General features: G+C 39.0%; 1 protein-coding gene across 1 annotated transcript in view; it reads right to left on the reverse strand.

The window, feature by feature from the left end:
- Positions 1–17534, reverse strand: part of LOC127233963 (amphiphysin) — a 104189-nt gene that overhangs the window by 43028 nt on the left and 43627 nt on the right. The window contains exons 6-11 of the mRNA XM_051200643.1: positions 13189–13296; positions 11600–11685; positions 5146–5221; positions 4463–4545; positions 1814–1952; positions 509–637 (exon numbers count right to left, since the gene is read on the reverse strand). Coding sequence (XP_051056600.1) covers positions 509–637; positions 1814–1952; positions 4463–4545; positions 5146–5221; positions 11600–11685; positions 13189–13296 — 621 coding nt within the window. The remainder of the gene's footprint in view (positions 1–508; positions 638–1813; positions 1953–4462; positions 4546–5145; positions 5222–11599; positions 11686–13188; positions 13297–17534) is intronic.

Genomic DNA, 17534 nt, shown 5'->3' on the forward strand with positions numbered 1-17534 from the left:
AATGTCTCTGGCTAGTAGCAAATGTGTAGGCTGATGCAATCTGGAAATAAACACATAGCTAAGAGCCAGAGGTTGGTAAGTCCAGCTGATAGGATAGTAAGGGTCAATGCTTTTGTGAAGACAATATTGTGATGTAAAAATGGCCATTGAACTAAAATGGCAACATTAGGACTGCATAACAACACAACCTGATTTTTAAAATATGAAATCAATTAACTCTCAAGGGAGTGAAGACAGAATGAAAGAAAACAAGCCAGGTTGTGTCACAATGGTAAGATGACAGTGACTCTTCATTTTATGCTTTCAAAATACTCTACTCAATAAATGTTAGAATATTCAAATTCAATACATTGTTCGTATAATCTTTTTATTTTTACACAAATTAAGCAAGCCCAAGTGACACAATCTTATTAATGGCTCAAATGTCTGCTACTTTCTCTACAGCTGCCCTGAAATTCCCTCCCACCATGGTACTTTCATGGACATCCCTGCTGCCCTGAGCACTCACCTGGGAAGGTGTCGTCACATTGATTTCTGGAACAAAGTTGTCCCCAAAGAAATTGATGATGTTCTCCTGCTTCAGTTCTTTTGTTGGGGTGACTTTAGGCAAAGGTGGGACAGGAGGCCCTTTTCTTGTCTAGGAAGCATCAAATACAAACATAGTAGCCAGAGACATTATAGGTAACATCTTTGAGGAAGTCCCACAAAAACACAGGTATGTGACCAGACAGACTTCTGAATGAAACTGGACTGTACATAGGTGTAAGCCTGCTTGATTCAAGTCAGGAATTCAAGCCACTTAGGGGCTATATGAATACTGACAAGTAATGGTCTATTTGGAAGAAGTCAGGTCATGAGATAAGAGCATGCATCTCAACTTAAGCACTGTCCAAGGCAGCAGGATCTATGATGTCACATGGAGGCCAGGTATTCTTTAAACTCAACTACAGATAATTTCTATTGTCCACAGAAAACTGGGATTTCAAAACAAAAATTCAGCCTATTTTTTTTTTGTTTTGTTTTGTTTATTTTTTCCAATTGAATCAATGAGGCCAACCAGAGATATCTTCCACACCATTTTGCACTCCAGGATTTTGAAATGAGAACTTTAGAATCTACTTCATGTATCTTCTTAAACTTTCAGCTTCAGCCATATCTATGAAAACTTATACTGGACCCATGGATGTTAAATGTTCCTACAGAACTACTATTTTCACTCAATATAAAGAAATCAAAATTAGTATTTTTTTCCCCTCTTCAATTCCCTTTGCCTGGTCCTTACAATTTCTTTCAACTTATTATAGACTCTTATTGAGAGATCACTCACTCACATGTAACACAATATGGGTGACACCAAACACTACTGCAGTCCTGGGTAGCCCTTGATCCCAGTGTAGCCTCCAGCACTGAAAATGAGGTCCACAATGAATGGAACTTTGAAGATGTGATTTTTGTTTTTCAAGGCTAATAACTGAACTGAGAGAATGGGGTAAGCCAAGCAATTGTTCCATTATTGAATGGACCCACAGCCTCTAAACGGCAGGATTCTCAGAGAAAGCAGGGATGAGTTCATTATAGCTCTAGAAGCTGGGGATGGGCAGGATGGTCCAAAGAAATCAAACTCTCAAAATAGGAGAAAAAAAAAAAAAAAACAAATAGAAAAACAGACTGATTCCATAGAGGTAGTAATGTCTACTGTCTCATACCTTAGTCTTGCCACAGAAACATTTTATACCTGGTCACTACAGGGTGATCCCAGAAAAAAATCACCCACCCCATGAATTCTACCATTACCCAGGTATATACTTCCTACCTGTGAAGGTGACCCGGGTCGCACTGGGGCAGGAGACGCAGGTGCTAGTGTATGGTTGGGGCTGGCTGTAGGGCTGGGCAGGGGTGAAGGCTCTTCTGGGGGTGATGGTGTCTTTGCAATGCGAAGAGGACCTGAGTCACTGGATGGACACAGAGGATTGAGCAAGAGGCCTTCTGAGAAGCAGGTCTCCTCTGACCCAAAGTTCTTTATCCCAGAGAAATCCTGAAGCTTAATATCATGTTATATTATTCCCTATTTCCAGGCTAATTCTAGTTGTTAGCAGTAGTAACAGATGCTGACAACTGGCACCACTTACTGTTCTCTATGACCATGATCTCTTTTCTTTACATCAGCCATGCAATTTTGATCCCACATTAGATATGCAAAAGGCAGAATGTAAATAAGTTAAAAAAAAAAAACAAAGAAACTCAGTGTTTTACTACATTTGTATTTAGATCTTAGTACAAATGTCTTGTTCTCTCCACATGCCAAACAAGCTTCAAAGATTTCCCAACATAAGATGTAGAAATAAAACCAGTTTCACTTTTGATAGACAGGAGAATCATGTCATGCCACAATCTATAGAAAACTACCCAGAAAACTGTCACTTTTGTTTTCCAAGTCATCTCAAGAGAGTGTTAATAAGTCTTCTGTGGGAGTGCTTTCTGATTACATTTGAGGAGTCACCAGTTACTTTTTTTCCATGCTTTATGAAACAATGAGTAACTCAGACACCTTGCAATATGCCAGAAGACCACATGACAGGTAAGATTCCACAACTTCCTAAAAAGCCACCATGTTCTAGGCACCTTGCCAGGTGCTTGGGGACAGTTTAACATGACTCAGATAGCAACTGGGACACATCCTACTCTCTAAGAACTTCTAAGACAACAGCCAGAAGGAAAAGAGTCGGTGACCTAAATAAGAGTACAGACACAGAAGCATGATCTACACATTCAAGAACTAAGGGAGTGGGTTCTTCAGAGAGAAGACACTACATCAGTGGTTCTCAACCTTCCTGATGCCGTGACTGTTTAATACAGTTCCTCATGTTGTAGTGACCCTCAACTATAAAAATGAATTCATTGCTATTTTATAACTATAATTTTGCTACTGTCCTGAATTATAATGTAAATAGCTGATAGGCAGGACGTCTGATATGCGACCCCAAAGAGTTGCAACCCAGGAGTTGAGAACCACTGCTCTACATGATTGGGGCTCTGGACCCACAATCATGACTTCTGACAGGAAACAGTCCTGATCTAATCTTTAGTCTAGAGACTTCCCCAGGGAGCTAACTCACCACCTTGCTCTTCAGAGGAATGTAAAAGAGATAAATAACACAAAAATAAAGTAAGAATACAAAGAACAAAAAGGAGGAGGAGACATTTGTTAAGTGGTCGTGGCCCTACTTCTCACTTTAGCTGATTTTGAAACTGTACATCCAAATGTAACTGTTGCTTTCATTTCCATGTGAGGAAGTCATTCTTTGTTTCTTTACCTACTTGACTTTTACAACATCCAAAAGTCATGTGGATATTCAAACAATGTTGGAGCCATAATCCTGCCCCTTTCCTGGCTTCTTTTAGGCCATGTCCTTCCCTTGGAGAGAGAAGACACACTTGCTACTCTGGCAGGAATAGCAGGGGCACAGTTATGGCCACTCTCAGGAGTAGTAAGTGATCAAAACAGCAGTCATCACACACTGACATATGGAGAAGTTGGCACTGCATATGTTTGTGAATAATTCTATAAATATATTCCTATGAATATATTAGAAACCATTTTTGTTTTGGTTTGGTTTTCACCACAGAGTTCACTGTATTGCTTTGGAGGTTATCCTAGAACTCACTCTGTACACTAGGCTGGCCTCAAACTCAGAGAGATCTCCCTGCCCCTGTCTTCTGGGTGCTGGGATTAAAGGCGTGAGCCACCAACACCTGGAAAGTCTATCAATATTTTTTTTAAATGAGGTTATTGGGCTTCAACAAGGAAAACAAAACAAATTGACAGCATAAACAAATTAAGTCTTCAGAAACCTAAAGGGCCTCTGATTTATAGTTTAATGCTTGCTAAGCATGGGTGGGATAACATAACAGAGACTTCAAAATCATAAGAGGAAGTGGACCTGCAATCAAACCAAGGCAAACAGCTAAGATGTGACAATGGGCCCTCAGTCTATGACTGGCACACCATCAGCAACAGGCAATGGAGGCATAATAAAGCCATGTTGGGTGGTAAATGCCAAAGCAGTGGGAGAGGTGGAAAGGGCTCTTCCACTTCCTTCCTTTCTTCAACAGATAAGAGTCAGCACACAACTTCGGAGCCTTCGAATATTTTCTATTCTGGGTAAAGTAACAAGTAGAAATGATCACTACCCCATACTATTGCTCTCAGGTCCCATGTGAGCCAGAGAGGCAGCTACTTACTTGTACTGTGACCAGTAGCATATTGAGGTATCTGAAGCCCAGAAGGAAATATAAAAGCCACACATCAAAGGTTGGGATCACTCTCCAGGTGGAAAGGGTCCTTTTAGACTCTTACAAGGTGAATAAAACAGTACAATGTGCTCTCCAGACTCCAGACAATTCAAAGCACAGCACATCACTGCACATGGGACATAACCAGCTCTGAGGAACAGTGGCATACCTGGGAGCTCCTTGAATGCTGAAGGCCTTGTCAGCATGCTGATCACCGAGTTTCGTCATCACTTCATAGAGCTTGTGGCAAAGCTAAGGGGACAGAGGCCTATTAGCTACAGGACGTTCTAGTGCCCACCCATGCTGTTCGCCTTAAGAAAGAAACTGTTTAATGAGAGGCTACAATTACTCTAAGAATTAGATTGGTATCAGGGCACTTGAAATTCCATATGCCAAATTTAAAATCTATAGCTAAGCTGAAATAAACCAAACACTAAATCAATCAAATACGTATTCACTAGAATATAAAGCAGAAGAGAAAAACTTATTGTCTTAATTCTATTAGAAATAGTCCCATGGCTGTCCTGATGAACTACAAAAACAATGGTAATCAACATGGCTGATGCCTTTCTGAATATTTTGAGACCAACTTTTCATCAGTTTAGAACATCACTTGAAATTTCAACTGCAACCAACAGAAGAGAAAAACAAGATAGTGAGGCTATGATAAAACTTTGGAAGGATATAAAGAACTGTGTTCACTATTGACAAAAGGCAGTGCAACTAGTGCAGAGTAGTGACAAACCACTGCTACAAAAACCATGTAAGAGGGTGAATTAGTCAGTGGTTGTGTGCCTTGCCCTCTGATTCCTTTACATTATCTTCCATAAGGAAACAGTCACCATTACTCACCACTGCAATTTCCTTGTGAAACTTGGCCTCAAGGCTGGAGACATTTTTGAAAGTATTGACATAAAAGCCAACTCGTCTGCCATGGGGAAACACAAATGAGAGACCAGTTAGCAAAACATGGTATTAAATGGCAATGAAACATATTAAGACTGTTTACTATACATAATTTTGAATGACATTGGATTTAATAACAACATAGAGTAAGCCTAACTTTTCTTAGCTATTGAGTACACAAGCTGCCCATTGGCAACACCTCATACACATTTGTAAAGGGAAGTTATGGGAAGGGTGCTGGGACATGAGGCAAATTCCATCTGTCTTCATCTGAGATTTCTAAGAATAAGCACAAATGCCAAATGGAGACTTAGCCTGCCACCCAAGGATAAATTCCAAATGAAAAATATATGGACTTAATTTACTTAATTCGTTTTAACTCATCTGAGTAACAACAACTTTAATTAATTCATTTTATTGTTTCAATAACATTCTCAAAAATAACGGGTGCTATGATTATTTCATTAGATCTGAACTCTCAATTTAAAAAAAAAAACAACAAAAATTAAGTGAGGCCTTGGACAAAAGGAAACTTAATGATCTCTTGCTTAAGCTGAGACTTGCAGTGCATAGAAATGGAGAAACCATTAGGATTGACGGAACCGGGAGTTATCAAGGTGCTTTTATTTGTCTGCTCATTTGATGCTCACAGTAATCCCCCTGAGACAGTGATCCTCATTTACTAGAAAGAATACATGGGGATTAACTGTCCAGTGTCACGCATTTCACAGGAAGAGAAAACTGTATTACAATCCCAAAAGAGGAAAATGTAACAGAAAATCATAGATACTTTACAAGAATTTTTTATAACAATGATGTTTGTTATTTCAGTATTAGCAAATTCTGCCTAAATTAGGTGTTTTTGAATTTTAAGTAAAGTAAAAACTTGGAGCCAAATTTAAGAAGTCTGAAATGAAGTGACAATTAAGTGGTAAATCTGTCCCATAAATAAGACATTGCTTTTCTGTGGCTTATCTTGCACTGTAAATCCCTGCCATAATATATTTATTTCCTATACCCACAGTCACCATGTGGTCCTGACTTCACATATTTTTTGTAACTACTTCAGATCCCATATTTTCCATATACACACATGCAGATAGTTCTTTGTATTCATGGTTTTGTATACTATGATTCAACCATCCATGGATCAAAACCATGAGAAACCAGAGGGCATCTGCATTGAACATAGACTGTATTCTTTCTCCACCTTATTTACTGAACAATTTACAACAGCTATTTGCATAACTTTTTCATGGCATTAAGTCTTCTGTGTACTCTAGAGATGATTGAAAGTGCATAGGAAGATACAATAGTAGGTTATACACAAAGACTGCAACATTTTACATAAAGGGCTTCAGCAGCCATGGAATTTTGTTTCCCCTAGGGGTTCTGGGAACAAATTTTCCACATATATAGGGGACAAATATATGCATTTGCACATGTACATGTACTATGCACATAGGGACATGGTAATACAAACCCTGTCATAGTATGTTTGGGAAACAGTAAAGACTCAGATCAGAGACTAGGAAGCAGAGGCCCTTGCCAGGCTGTAAGTCACGTTTATTCACAGATCAGAAGAAGCATGTAGACATGCTTTGAGATAGGAGAAAGGATATAACTTGCACTTGAATTTGACGAGACAAGGTCAGACATAACTATATGGGAAAGGAAAGACAGCAACAATGCTGAACAGAAGAAACAACTCACTGTAGTATTTTCAGAGAAATGTTTCTGGAGGATCAAAGTGGAATATATAAACACCATTTCTTAGGCTCTAATCAACCCTTTTGTTTACTTAATTACTCAACAAAACACACAACTCTGGGTACATCCATAGTAGTGGGCTCAGATGATACCAAGGGGCTTAGCGAGCATTTGCATCAATTATACTTAAATTCTAAAAGCAAAGTATTAAACCATGTGGGAATGGCAAGTTACCCCTGTAGTTCCTATGCAAACAAATATAAAAAATGAATGGATATGGGTACAAACGGCTAAAGGAAATCAACTGCAAACATCTGCCTGAGAGGACACATGTGGGCTGACCAAGAAGATGGGTAGTTATTTGTTTGTCTTCTGCTTTGATAAGACACCATGACCAGCACAACAGTTTATTCAGGCTTACAGTTCCAGAGTGACAAGAATCCATAATGGTGGGGCAGCATGGTAGCAGTAGAAGGAATCTGCGACTATACCTTAAACAGCAATCATGAAGCAGAGAAACTGACTTAAGGTGATGCCTTAAGCTCTCATAGGCCATACCTGGTGACACACTTCCTCTATCAAAGCCTCACCACTTCAAACCTCAGCAAAGCACCACCAACGGGGACCAAGTGCTCAAACACTGAACACTATGTGGGGCATTTTTCATACAAGCCATGACAGCAAATATTGTTTTGAGTTTATTTTTTAAATGACTAAATTCCAGAGAAAATCAATAAATGAAACGTTATGCCTAGCTCAATAGTTCCTTAAAATATGTTTCATATATGCAAATTCTAGGGAAAAGCTTAAATAAGGAAGCTTTGATGTGTCTGTTAAACTGCTTCTATTGGCTGAGCAATCCAGAGTCTCACATCTAACCTATTCAAGGAAAAAATTCCTCATTACATTTGCTAATATCTATGACCCTGTTTTTAAAATTTGTGTATGATTATTACCTCTTTTTTCCTGAACTTTTTTATTCAAATTTTTTCAAACAATATATTTTTATCATGATTTTCTCCCCATCACCCTGCTTACCCATCCTGTTGTGTCTAGAAGACACTTTATCCTTAGAGTCACTATCACCTCTGGCTTTTACAATCTGCATGCTTCTTCTTCAACATCAATCCCTAAGCCTTAAGGGGAGGAAGACTTTGATGAAGACATCCCATTTATGACTAGGAGCACCAAAGTCCTTCACCATGCACATGAGATCACTATTTCTTTATTCCAAGCAACAGAGTCCACTGCTGTCCAGTCTTTCAAGCCAGAATCATGTGAAACAGCCTCCAGCCCTATCTGACCAGTCCTATTCATACCCCCTATATTCCTATCCACCACTCATCCCACACATTCTCGGGCCAAATGTCCCCTTTTGTCACTGGCACTACCATCTTCTCAAGGGGCCAAGAGTTGATTTTCAAAGGTTTACCTTGTTCTATCAAATCTCTATATTTGCTGTGTGATTCCTCATGCCCATCCTAAAATCAAGATCTTCAAACCGGAGATATCCACTGTGCTGTTCCCTCACATCTGATGGACTCATCAGTGCCTGCCATGGGGCCTCTGATCCCTCCACCCACTGAGCCCTCTTGTGGAAGTTCAGCACAGGTGAAATATCATTAATTTCCCTGTACTTGATCTTCCTGTTGTCATGGGCATTCCTGCAATGCATTCATCATTGGAATGTCCTCTGGTCACAACTTGTTGGGGTTCTACAATTTCAGGGTCCTGAAAGAGTTCTGATTACTTCCTCTCAGGTTTTCCTTCAGGGCTTCTCGATACTGCACACTGCTTCATGTTGCCACTCAGGCATCTGGCGTCTACACCATCCATGCTTAGTGTTTCCTATCTTGCTTTCTGAGCCCCAGACACTGTTACCTTAATAGGCTTTCTAATGATTCTGCAAACATAAGATAGAACTCAACGAATTTCCAAACCTTCATTTTGATTATGTACAAAACCCTTGAGAGAAGACTTCCTCATCTCTGAAGTTACAGTAGTCAACCAGCAATATCAGTCTCCATTTTGTTATTTTTGTTTGATGTTTTATTTTTTGTTATTTCTTATCCTTTAGCATAGGCTGTAAGAAAATACAACTCTCAGAATAAAATCTATAACACCTCAAAAAAATTTGACAAGCAGTGAGTGGCCAATAAATATTTGATAAATAAATGAATGTAAACTTAGCCTTTGTCCCACTCTTTTCCCATAATTCCCTTCTTAGCATATGGTTTCTAATCAACTCATGTCATGTGACATCAATTAAACTTCCAAAAACTGGAGCTTGAGAGATGTCTTAGTAGTTAAGAGCACTGACTGCTCTTCCAGAGGGCCTGAGTTTAGTTCCCAGAGTTCACATGGCAGCTCACAACTATTCTTAACTTCTCAGTTCCAGAGGACCTGACACCTTCATCTGGCTTTCATGGCTTCCAGACACATATGGTACTCAGAAATACATGTAGGCAAAATACCCATACACATAAAATTTTTTTTTAAATTAAAAAGGTTCCAAGAAGCAAGAATCTACAATGACCCTGCCTTTATTTGTGCACTCATCATCTTAGAATATTTGTTTACCAAATACTGACTTCAAAAAAAAATCCATCTGAAGTATCCCCTACAACATCCTCAATCTTTGTAGTAATACTTTATAACCGTCTTCAAAGAATCACAAGTTTGGTCAAAATATAAATATAGGTCAGGAGGTAGAATACTTCTGTAGTGTGGGTGAGCAACTTCCCAAAATAAACAATAAATAATACAATCTTTTGCAACCATATATTCCTCTATGCTGTAGTGTGTGTGTGTGTGTGTGTGTGCGTGTGTGCGTGCGCATGTGCGTGCATGTGCACGTGCATGCATGTGCATTTATGCATGTATATATGGTGAATTTTGAAACAAGGTCTCTCACTGAACCTGCAGCTCACTAATTGGCCTGCTTGGTGGCTGGTGAGCTTCAGTAATCCATCTGTCTCTGATCCTTATGCTGGGTACAAATGCATGCCACTACGCCCAGCTCTATTTGGCAATGGGGATCTGACATCAGATTCTCATGTTTGCATGGAAAGCATATCACTGACCCAGCCATATCCACAGATCTTACTTCTCTTCTTTATACAGACAAATGTTTGAAACAATTTTCTTTGCATGGAAACAATGAACAAAAGAACAAATTGAAGAACAAAAGAAGCAAAGAACAAACTAAAGTCAAGCATCCACCTTAATACCATCCACCTTTTAAATCCAAAGATGCAAACAGAGTGAAAGGAAAAGAATGGAAAAGGGTGACCAGAAAGGTACCATGAAAAGTGTGAGTAACAGAGACTTGAATGATGCAGGTATCAAACACATTTATTAAGAGAGATACAAGAGGATACTTTATAACTTCATGTGGTGGTGTACACCTGTAATCACAGCACTTGGGGGGCAGTGAAGTCAAGAGGATTGGGAATTCAAAGTAATCCTTTGCTATAAATCAAGTTAAAGGCCAGACTGTGTCAAAGCAACTAAATAAAAACATCGGACATGTTATAAGGATAATATTCTCAGTAATATGCACATCTGCAAAGGGAGTAAAATACATTTTTTTAAAAAGCTGACAAAACTGATGAGAAAAATGGACCTGAAAATAGTTGATGTCAATAACTCAGCTTCAGTGATAAGTAGAATAATTAGGCAAAGACAGAGAAGAGAGGACCCGGTGAACACTATGGCACAACCAGACACAGGAAATAATTTCAGAATGTCTGAGTTTGATGCAGGGATTCAAGCATTTATCACTGAATACATGTTCCCTGCTGCATGGCCAGTCCTGTGCATTTCCTCATAGGAGACATTGAAGATTAAAAGTACTGACTTCAATTTCAAGGTTGAGTAATGTAAATGGGAAAAGAACTATGTACTTGTGAAAAATCATGACTGTGTGCAATTTCATTTAAAGAGAGCCTCAGATAAAAGCAGTGGGGAATTAAGCTTGCACGCAAGTTTAATTTCTTCAGGGCCAACAGCTATTTGGAAGGTAGGGGAGGTGATTGACTAAAAGTAATACAGCATGGCGAGCAGAGTTCTGTTTAAGGGGCTGGTGGCAAGGAACTGCTGATGAGAACTGAGGAACATAAGGCATCTCTGCTTCCAGTAACTTCTTGGTTCTACCACTGAGTAATGAAAACAGGATAAACCACATAAATATCACTTGATATCATGAGAACTGTGGAATGCCTGTAAATAAGAACAGCACTTGATGTCTGAAGTAGGAATCTAGCCCAGGTTAAAAATCCAAAGAACAAGGTCAGATGACTAGATAACGTCTTAAGAGTAAGGGAAATAAAAGTGGGAGGGGTCTTACTGTAAGGGGTCTTAAGATTAGAGGAAATTCTCCTAGCTAGAATTTGACTCTCAACTTGAGAAACATATCAGTGTCTAAATAACCACCAAGTACATATGGCTATTTAATTAAAACGAGTCACAACAAAATAAATATAAAATTCCATTCTTCAGTCTCCCCAGCCATAACCCGAGTATCCAACAGGTATATGTGACAAGTGGCTTCCATATTGGAAAGCATAAGTACAGTACTTCTCCCAGAAAACATAGAAACACTATAGGCAAGGAAGGTGATACAGGGGAAAGCCACTCTTCTTGAACTGCCAAAGGTGGTATGTGCAAACTGGGGCAGCAGCATATTTACCTGGACCATAATGATGGTAATTCTTCTTGTAAGTCAACATTGAACTCTTCAAAGACTTTCTGAGCTTTCTGAAACTCTTCTTCTGCCTAGAAATGACATACATTATATTTACACACATGGGGATCCATTCTGGTACTCAAAGTATCACTTCATATTAAACAGGAATAGCTTTGTGGTATCCTGGAAGGCTTCAAGGAGAGGTATTTGTTTAAATCCACACCATGTTGTAATTAAATATGAAATAGTAAGATTCACGAAAAAGCCAATGGCTATTTGTTGAGCTTTGGTCTGATTCGTTGATTCTACAGAAATGCTATACTGCCTCTACAGATCTCTGTTGTGGATACTGCTCATGAATGCTCCCATGGAACAGTTCAATTTCCATACAAAATATAAATTACTACTAGGTATATTTTCAACATAGACTTGTAATTTGCTATAGAACATACTACAAAGAAAAAATATTCAGTCACTGTATATAAAGGCAATGAAACACGGGCTGAAATTCCAGGACACAACCTTGCTGGTGTGCTTGGATCTGCTCAGGGTGGGTGCATAGAAGAAAGGAGGAAGTAAAAGGCTTGAAATTTTGTAAGGGTAGACAAGTAAGTTATAACCAAACTGTGAAAGTCGTACATGTCATGATGGGAGATTAGGCTGTTTTCTCCTAATGGGGACCATTAAGAGATGTGAACAGTAGAAAACCTGATCTAGGGATGCTATGTTGGAAGATGCTTTGGCAATGGTATGTGATAGAAAAGACAAAGATTGGATCCTAGGGAGTAGTAGAAAGCTGGCATCTGCAATGCTGACACACATGACTGTGGTGGCTTGAATGGGATGAACCCCATAGTCTCAGGCATTTGAATACATGGTCCTCAGTTGGTAATACTGTTTGAGGGGTTTGTGCAGTATAGCCTTGATGAAGGAAGTGTGTCATTTGGGGGTCAGATTTTGAAAGCTTAAAGACTCTCCCAATTTTGACTTTGATCTCTCTGCTTCCTATGATTTAAAGTGTGAGCTCCCAGATCCTGATCCAATTGCCATGCCTGCCAGCTGCCATACTCCCCCATTGTGCTGGTGATGGATGCATTTCCTTACAAAACCCAAAGCCCCAAATAAACCTTTCTTCTACAAGTTATCTAGGCATGGTGTTCATCACATAATTAGAGAAAATAACTATTAAAATGGTAAGAGCTGCTGCAATAAATACAATAAATTGATGTTATGTAAAAGTTGCTTCTGTCTTTATTTTCAATTGGGAGTCTCGTCTGAGAATTCCAAGGTTGGCCTCCCACTAGAATCTGTATTTTAGCAGTATTCACAGACCATGAAGAAGCAAAGAAACTCTCCTTGGTTTCTTTGATCTTGCAACACTGCAAAGGGCTCAAATTTATTCTGGTCAAAATATGTCCGTAACTGTCACTCATGGATCTCACTTATAACAGCATTTTAAGGAAAGTAGCTTAGAAAAGTATAACTTACTTTGAAGTCTGTCCTTTAAAAGGGAAATATCTAATTTTTAAAAACAAGGCTGCTGCATGCCTTAAGATTTGGAGAGTGATGTCATGCACTGGATCCATCCCTACCTTAGAGATCCGACTCTCATCCTTCCTTTTGGAACTCTGCAGAGCCTCCAAGTGATGGCGAGCACTGTCATAATCCACAAGCTTCCTGCTGCGCTTAGCAATGCGATTCTGTCAACATGGAAAACACGTGAACTGATGAAGAGGTGGTAAGAGTCTATGACTGCCAAAAGTCAAAGATCAAATGCTTTCTGTCAAAGACAGCAGCTGAAGACATTAAAGAATTGCTGCAATTACATTTGTATGTGCCTGGGTGAGTACAGTTAAAAAAAAAAAAAAAGAAAACTATCTGTTGAGCCTGTTCTTTCCTTGTATCATGTGGCTTTCTGGGACTGAACTCAGGTGGGTTCCCAGGCTTGGTGGCAGGCACCCCTACATGCTGAGTCATCTCACTGACATGGAAGGTGAGAGCTTTAACAGGAGACAGAGGTGAGCCAAAATATGAATAGGAAGAAAGACAGCTAGACATCAGAATGAAGCTCTCAGACCTTTGTGTAGTAAACAGTGTCCCTTCTGATAATAATGCGGCCAGTCATGAGTTGCTAAAGGCATACATTTCCATCAAAGAGCAGGAAAATTGCGGAGTTTCTCTGGTGTAGCAGGCAAACCCGGACTCTCTATTGGCATCTATGCTCACTCTTAACATGCTTGCAGTCAGAAGATAGAAGAAAGCCACATTAGATTTTGTTTTATGATTATAATAGCATACCAAAGGAAGTTCCCTATAAGACAGTTTTACTTTCTAAGAAATCTTTTGGAGTTATCACTGTCCTTTAACTTTAGAATCCCTAGAGCTAATGTATCACTTTGGAAATGCCGGTGTCCAGTACATGGGGATACTGCTCATATGCTAGCTCATTCCCATGGCCACCTCATCAAGGACATTTTACAAGCTTGGTGCAGAAATCCTGAACCACTAGCCATGGCATACAGCAACCTTAACAACACAGAACTTCAGCCCCATGACCAAGTTTTTGATCAGGACTGAATTTTGCTTATCCAGGACAATCTTCATTTGTATGACGCCTACTTGCACAGGGACCATATAGCCTGAAATTATGTGCACAGTGACCCACTCCCAGAGCTGTATAGCAGCCAACATGGACGATTCTCCCTCATGTGGAACAAGTTACTTTTCAGGAAGCTGCCCATAAAGAAACTCAACCTAAACAGAAAAGAACTTCTCTGGGTTGCAGACCTCCATAGCACAAGGCCCATGTCCTTCAAGATGTGATCTACTGACCTGCCAGCTGCTGACTCCCTAGACCACTGCTGACTATCTACCGCTGCTGACTACCTCCTTCTGCTGACTACCTACCGCTGCTGACTATCACCTGCTGCTAACTATCTACCTCCCCCCACTGCTGACTATCTACTTATAGTGATGGCCAAACTGTACATGAATCCATTTTTTTTATCAATTCCAGCTCTCTCATTTGTTTTAAAACACAGGGAAACTGGGCATCAGGTTTATGAACCTAAATGCTCAATAACAATACAGATCTGAGAAACCTAGAAGGGAAAAATACTGACCTGTGGACACCCAGGCCTATATTAATCAGACCATTTAAAATCAATAATAATGAAAAACATAGGAGGAGGAAAGTGACTGAACATGAGCAAAATACAGTAAGAGAGAGAGAGAGAGAGAGAGTGTGTGTGTGTGTGTGTGTGTGTGTGTGCATGAAAATGAGAGAATGGAATTCATTATTTTCTATACTAAGATAAAAAGTAATTTAAAAATAGTGTAAGTATAGTATGTCCACAAGAAAGAACTACAGCAAACTAAACTTTAGAAAACATATAAGGCATAAAACAATACCAGCTATAAAATATTTAAAAAAAATAAGTTGTGAAAAAAATCTTTTAAAGTCAGACTATTTCTGGAAGTAAAAGTAACTTCTAGAAATGCAGGTGAAAGAAAATCTCAGACAAAAACAGGGAATTCATTCCCAGCATACTTTTAACACAATAAATGAAACTGCACGATGTAGCGAATAATATAAAGGGTAAAAGTCAAAAAAAAAAAAAAAGAAAAAGAAAAAATAGAGGGTAAAAGTCAAGGTAAATGTGTACAACTGTCTTCATTTTTAATTGCATGAAGACATTACTACCCATTCTGAACAACAATAGCAACAAAAACAGAGGTGGTGTATTATGGAGCTTATAACACTGTAGAGTGAAATATGGGTAAACCATACCCCAAATGGAAGGATGAGTAGAGTATATCATGAGTGATGCAGATGATATATTAAGTAGCATAAGCTGTGTGGAGTTAAATATGACAGTTGAAAATGTATATTTATAAAGGTATGGTAATTACTAAAATGTGTAGTTAAAGAGGTGGAGCCAATAAACAAATAGGGAAAAATACACTGAATTCTGAGATCTAGACTTAGATTCTGACTTAATTAGCCTGAGAGAAGAGTTGACAGCCACGCATTATATGTCTCTGCAACTTTGGCTGCTTGCAGTAGGCCTAAAAATAAACACCATTTCGTGAGATAACATCTGAAAACCTTTTATATTGGGTAAGCTAATAAGATTGAAAAAGTATTAATAATATACTTATGGTTTAATGCAACACAGTAACCACAGAAGACTCTTTACAGCAACCTACAGAATGGCTATGGTAAGGATTGTTCCCATTTTACTCACAGAATATGAAGTTTCAGGAGATTAATCTAGAATTTGCCTAGAACAATCACCATGCCTGAGCTGAACAGGAATTAAATTAGAAATCCACTCTACCGACTGACACAGGAGAAGATGAGACACAAGAAACAGCACTCAAGAGGGCAGCTGACTCTCAGGTGTGAGTGCAAGGCGAGCAGCTGCCAGAGACTGCCTGCTTCCAATTTGCACCTTCTGAGATCTCTCCTGCCTGACCTCCTATCAACCCAATCCTGCTTCTGGGACTCTGTTAATGCCCCCTCCCCTGCCTCCCCAGTCCCTGCTAATTATTCCTGCCACTCAGCACCAATCCTCCACAGTTCCCTGAGTCTGATGACAGGTAGATTCAGAAGGTTATTCACTCTGAGCAGCTTCAAATCTTAATTTTCAATCCAATAATAATTTCCTGTTTCTACTACTTTCCAATGGCAATGGAATGCTTTAAGACACACCCAGAGTGGCCTTATGATAGTCATTGAGTTAGCCCAGGCAGGGGACCTCTTGTGCCAGAATGATGATAAAACTCATTGTTTTTAACAAGCACCTGACTGTTTCCTTCTAAGGGGCAGATGCTTGTGCATTGTCCAATGTCCCCAGAGCTCTTCTATACAGATGTGCATCTGCCCTAGAGACAACTTTAATATCTTCCAAATAGCAAATCTTAAGCTACTGAAGATTGAATTGGTCTTTGGAAAGAGCTGAAATTCAGTTACTCCCTTGCTTTGGAATGAGGTAGAAGAGTACACTGGTAATTTGGTTTTATTCAAGAAGTAAATGAAGTGAATTCTTGTGAGACATTTCCCTGTATAACTGACAAGGCTCTCTCAGAGGGCAGCTTACTAGGGTGGAAGTGAATATTTTAAGATCTGCCATTCACTCAACACATACAGTTTTGTGCTGGGACAACAAATCAAGCTTATTTCCTTTCCTGTGTGGCATTTTAGGAGTATGAAACAATAAATAAATAAATAATAAAGTGTCATAAGAACAGAGTTAACTCAGATTAACGTTTTTATACAATACAATTCTAATTAGTTACCCAATAGTAAACTTAATTAAATAAGCCAATTTAAGTAATAGTAATAAATGTTAAGCAATAATAAATTTAATTAAAATTTCTCAAAATTCCTCACTGCTTAGTTTAGAAAATAATTTGTTACACTTTTAAAAATTCTCTAACAACCCCAATTTGGAATTCAATTTGGCACACTGAAGTAAATATATGCTTAGTTGCTCATGCATGGCTGCCAACTTAGAATCAAAACTGCATTTTATAGTAACTGTTCACAGCTGTAAGCCTGCCTGGGTTGGTGCCATGTAGGTTTTAATTATAATGTTGATTTCTAGATGTCACACTACACAATGGAGTGCCCTGCCAGTCACAGCTCAAAAGTCAAACATCATCCTCATGAATGGTGCTTCATAGTCCTTTGTGATAGGCTATAGTAAATGTTTGGGAATTTGCCTGACGTTTTAAATGCACATGGCCTGTTGATTCAAGTAGGAGCCAAGGAAGTCAGTTTTACTCATAATGCTTCTTTCCAACAATAACCCCTTCATTACACATTCACCAACCATCATTTTATGACCTTAGGGAGTCTACTCCTACTCCTCTATTGCATTCCTTAAGTACATGTAAAATTAAAATCTGTTTACACATACACATTTGAATATAG

Source organism: Phodopus roborovskii, unplaced genomic scaffold, assembly GCF_943737965.1.
Source record: "Phodopus roborovskii unplaced genomic scaffold, PHOROB, whole genome shotgun sequence".
NCBI lineage: Eukaryota > Metazoa > Chordata > Mammalia > Rodentia > Cricetidae > Phodopus > Phodopus roborovskii.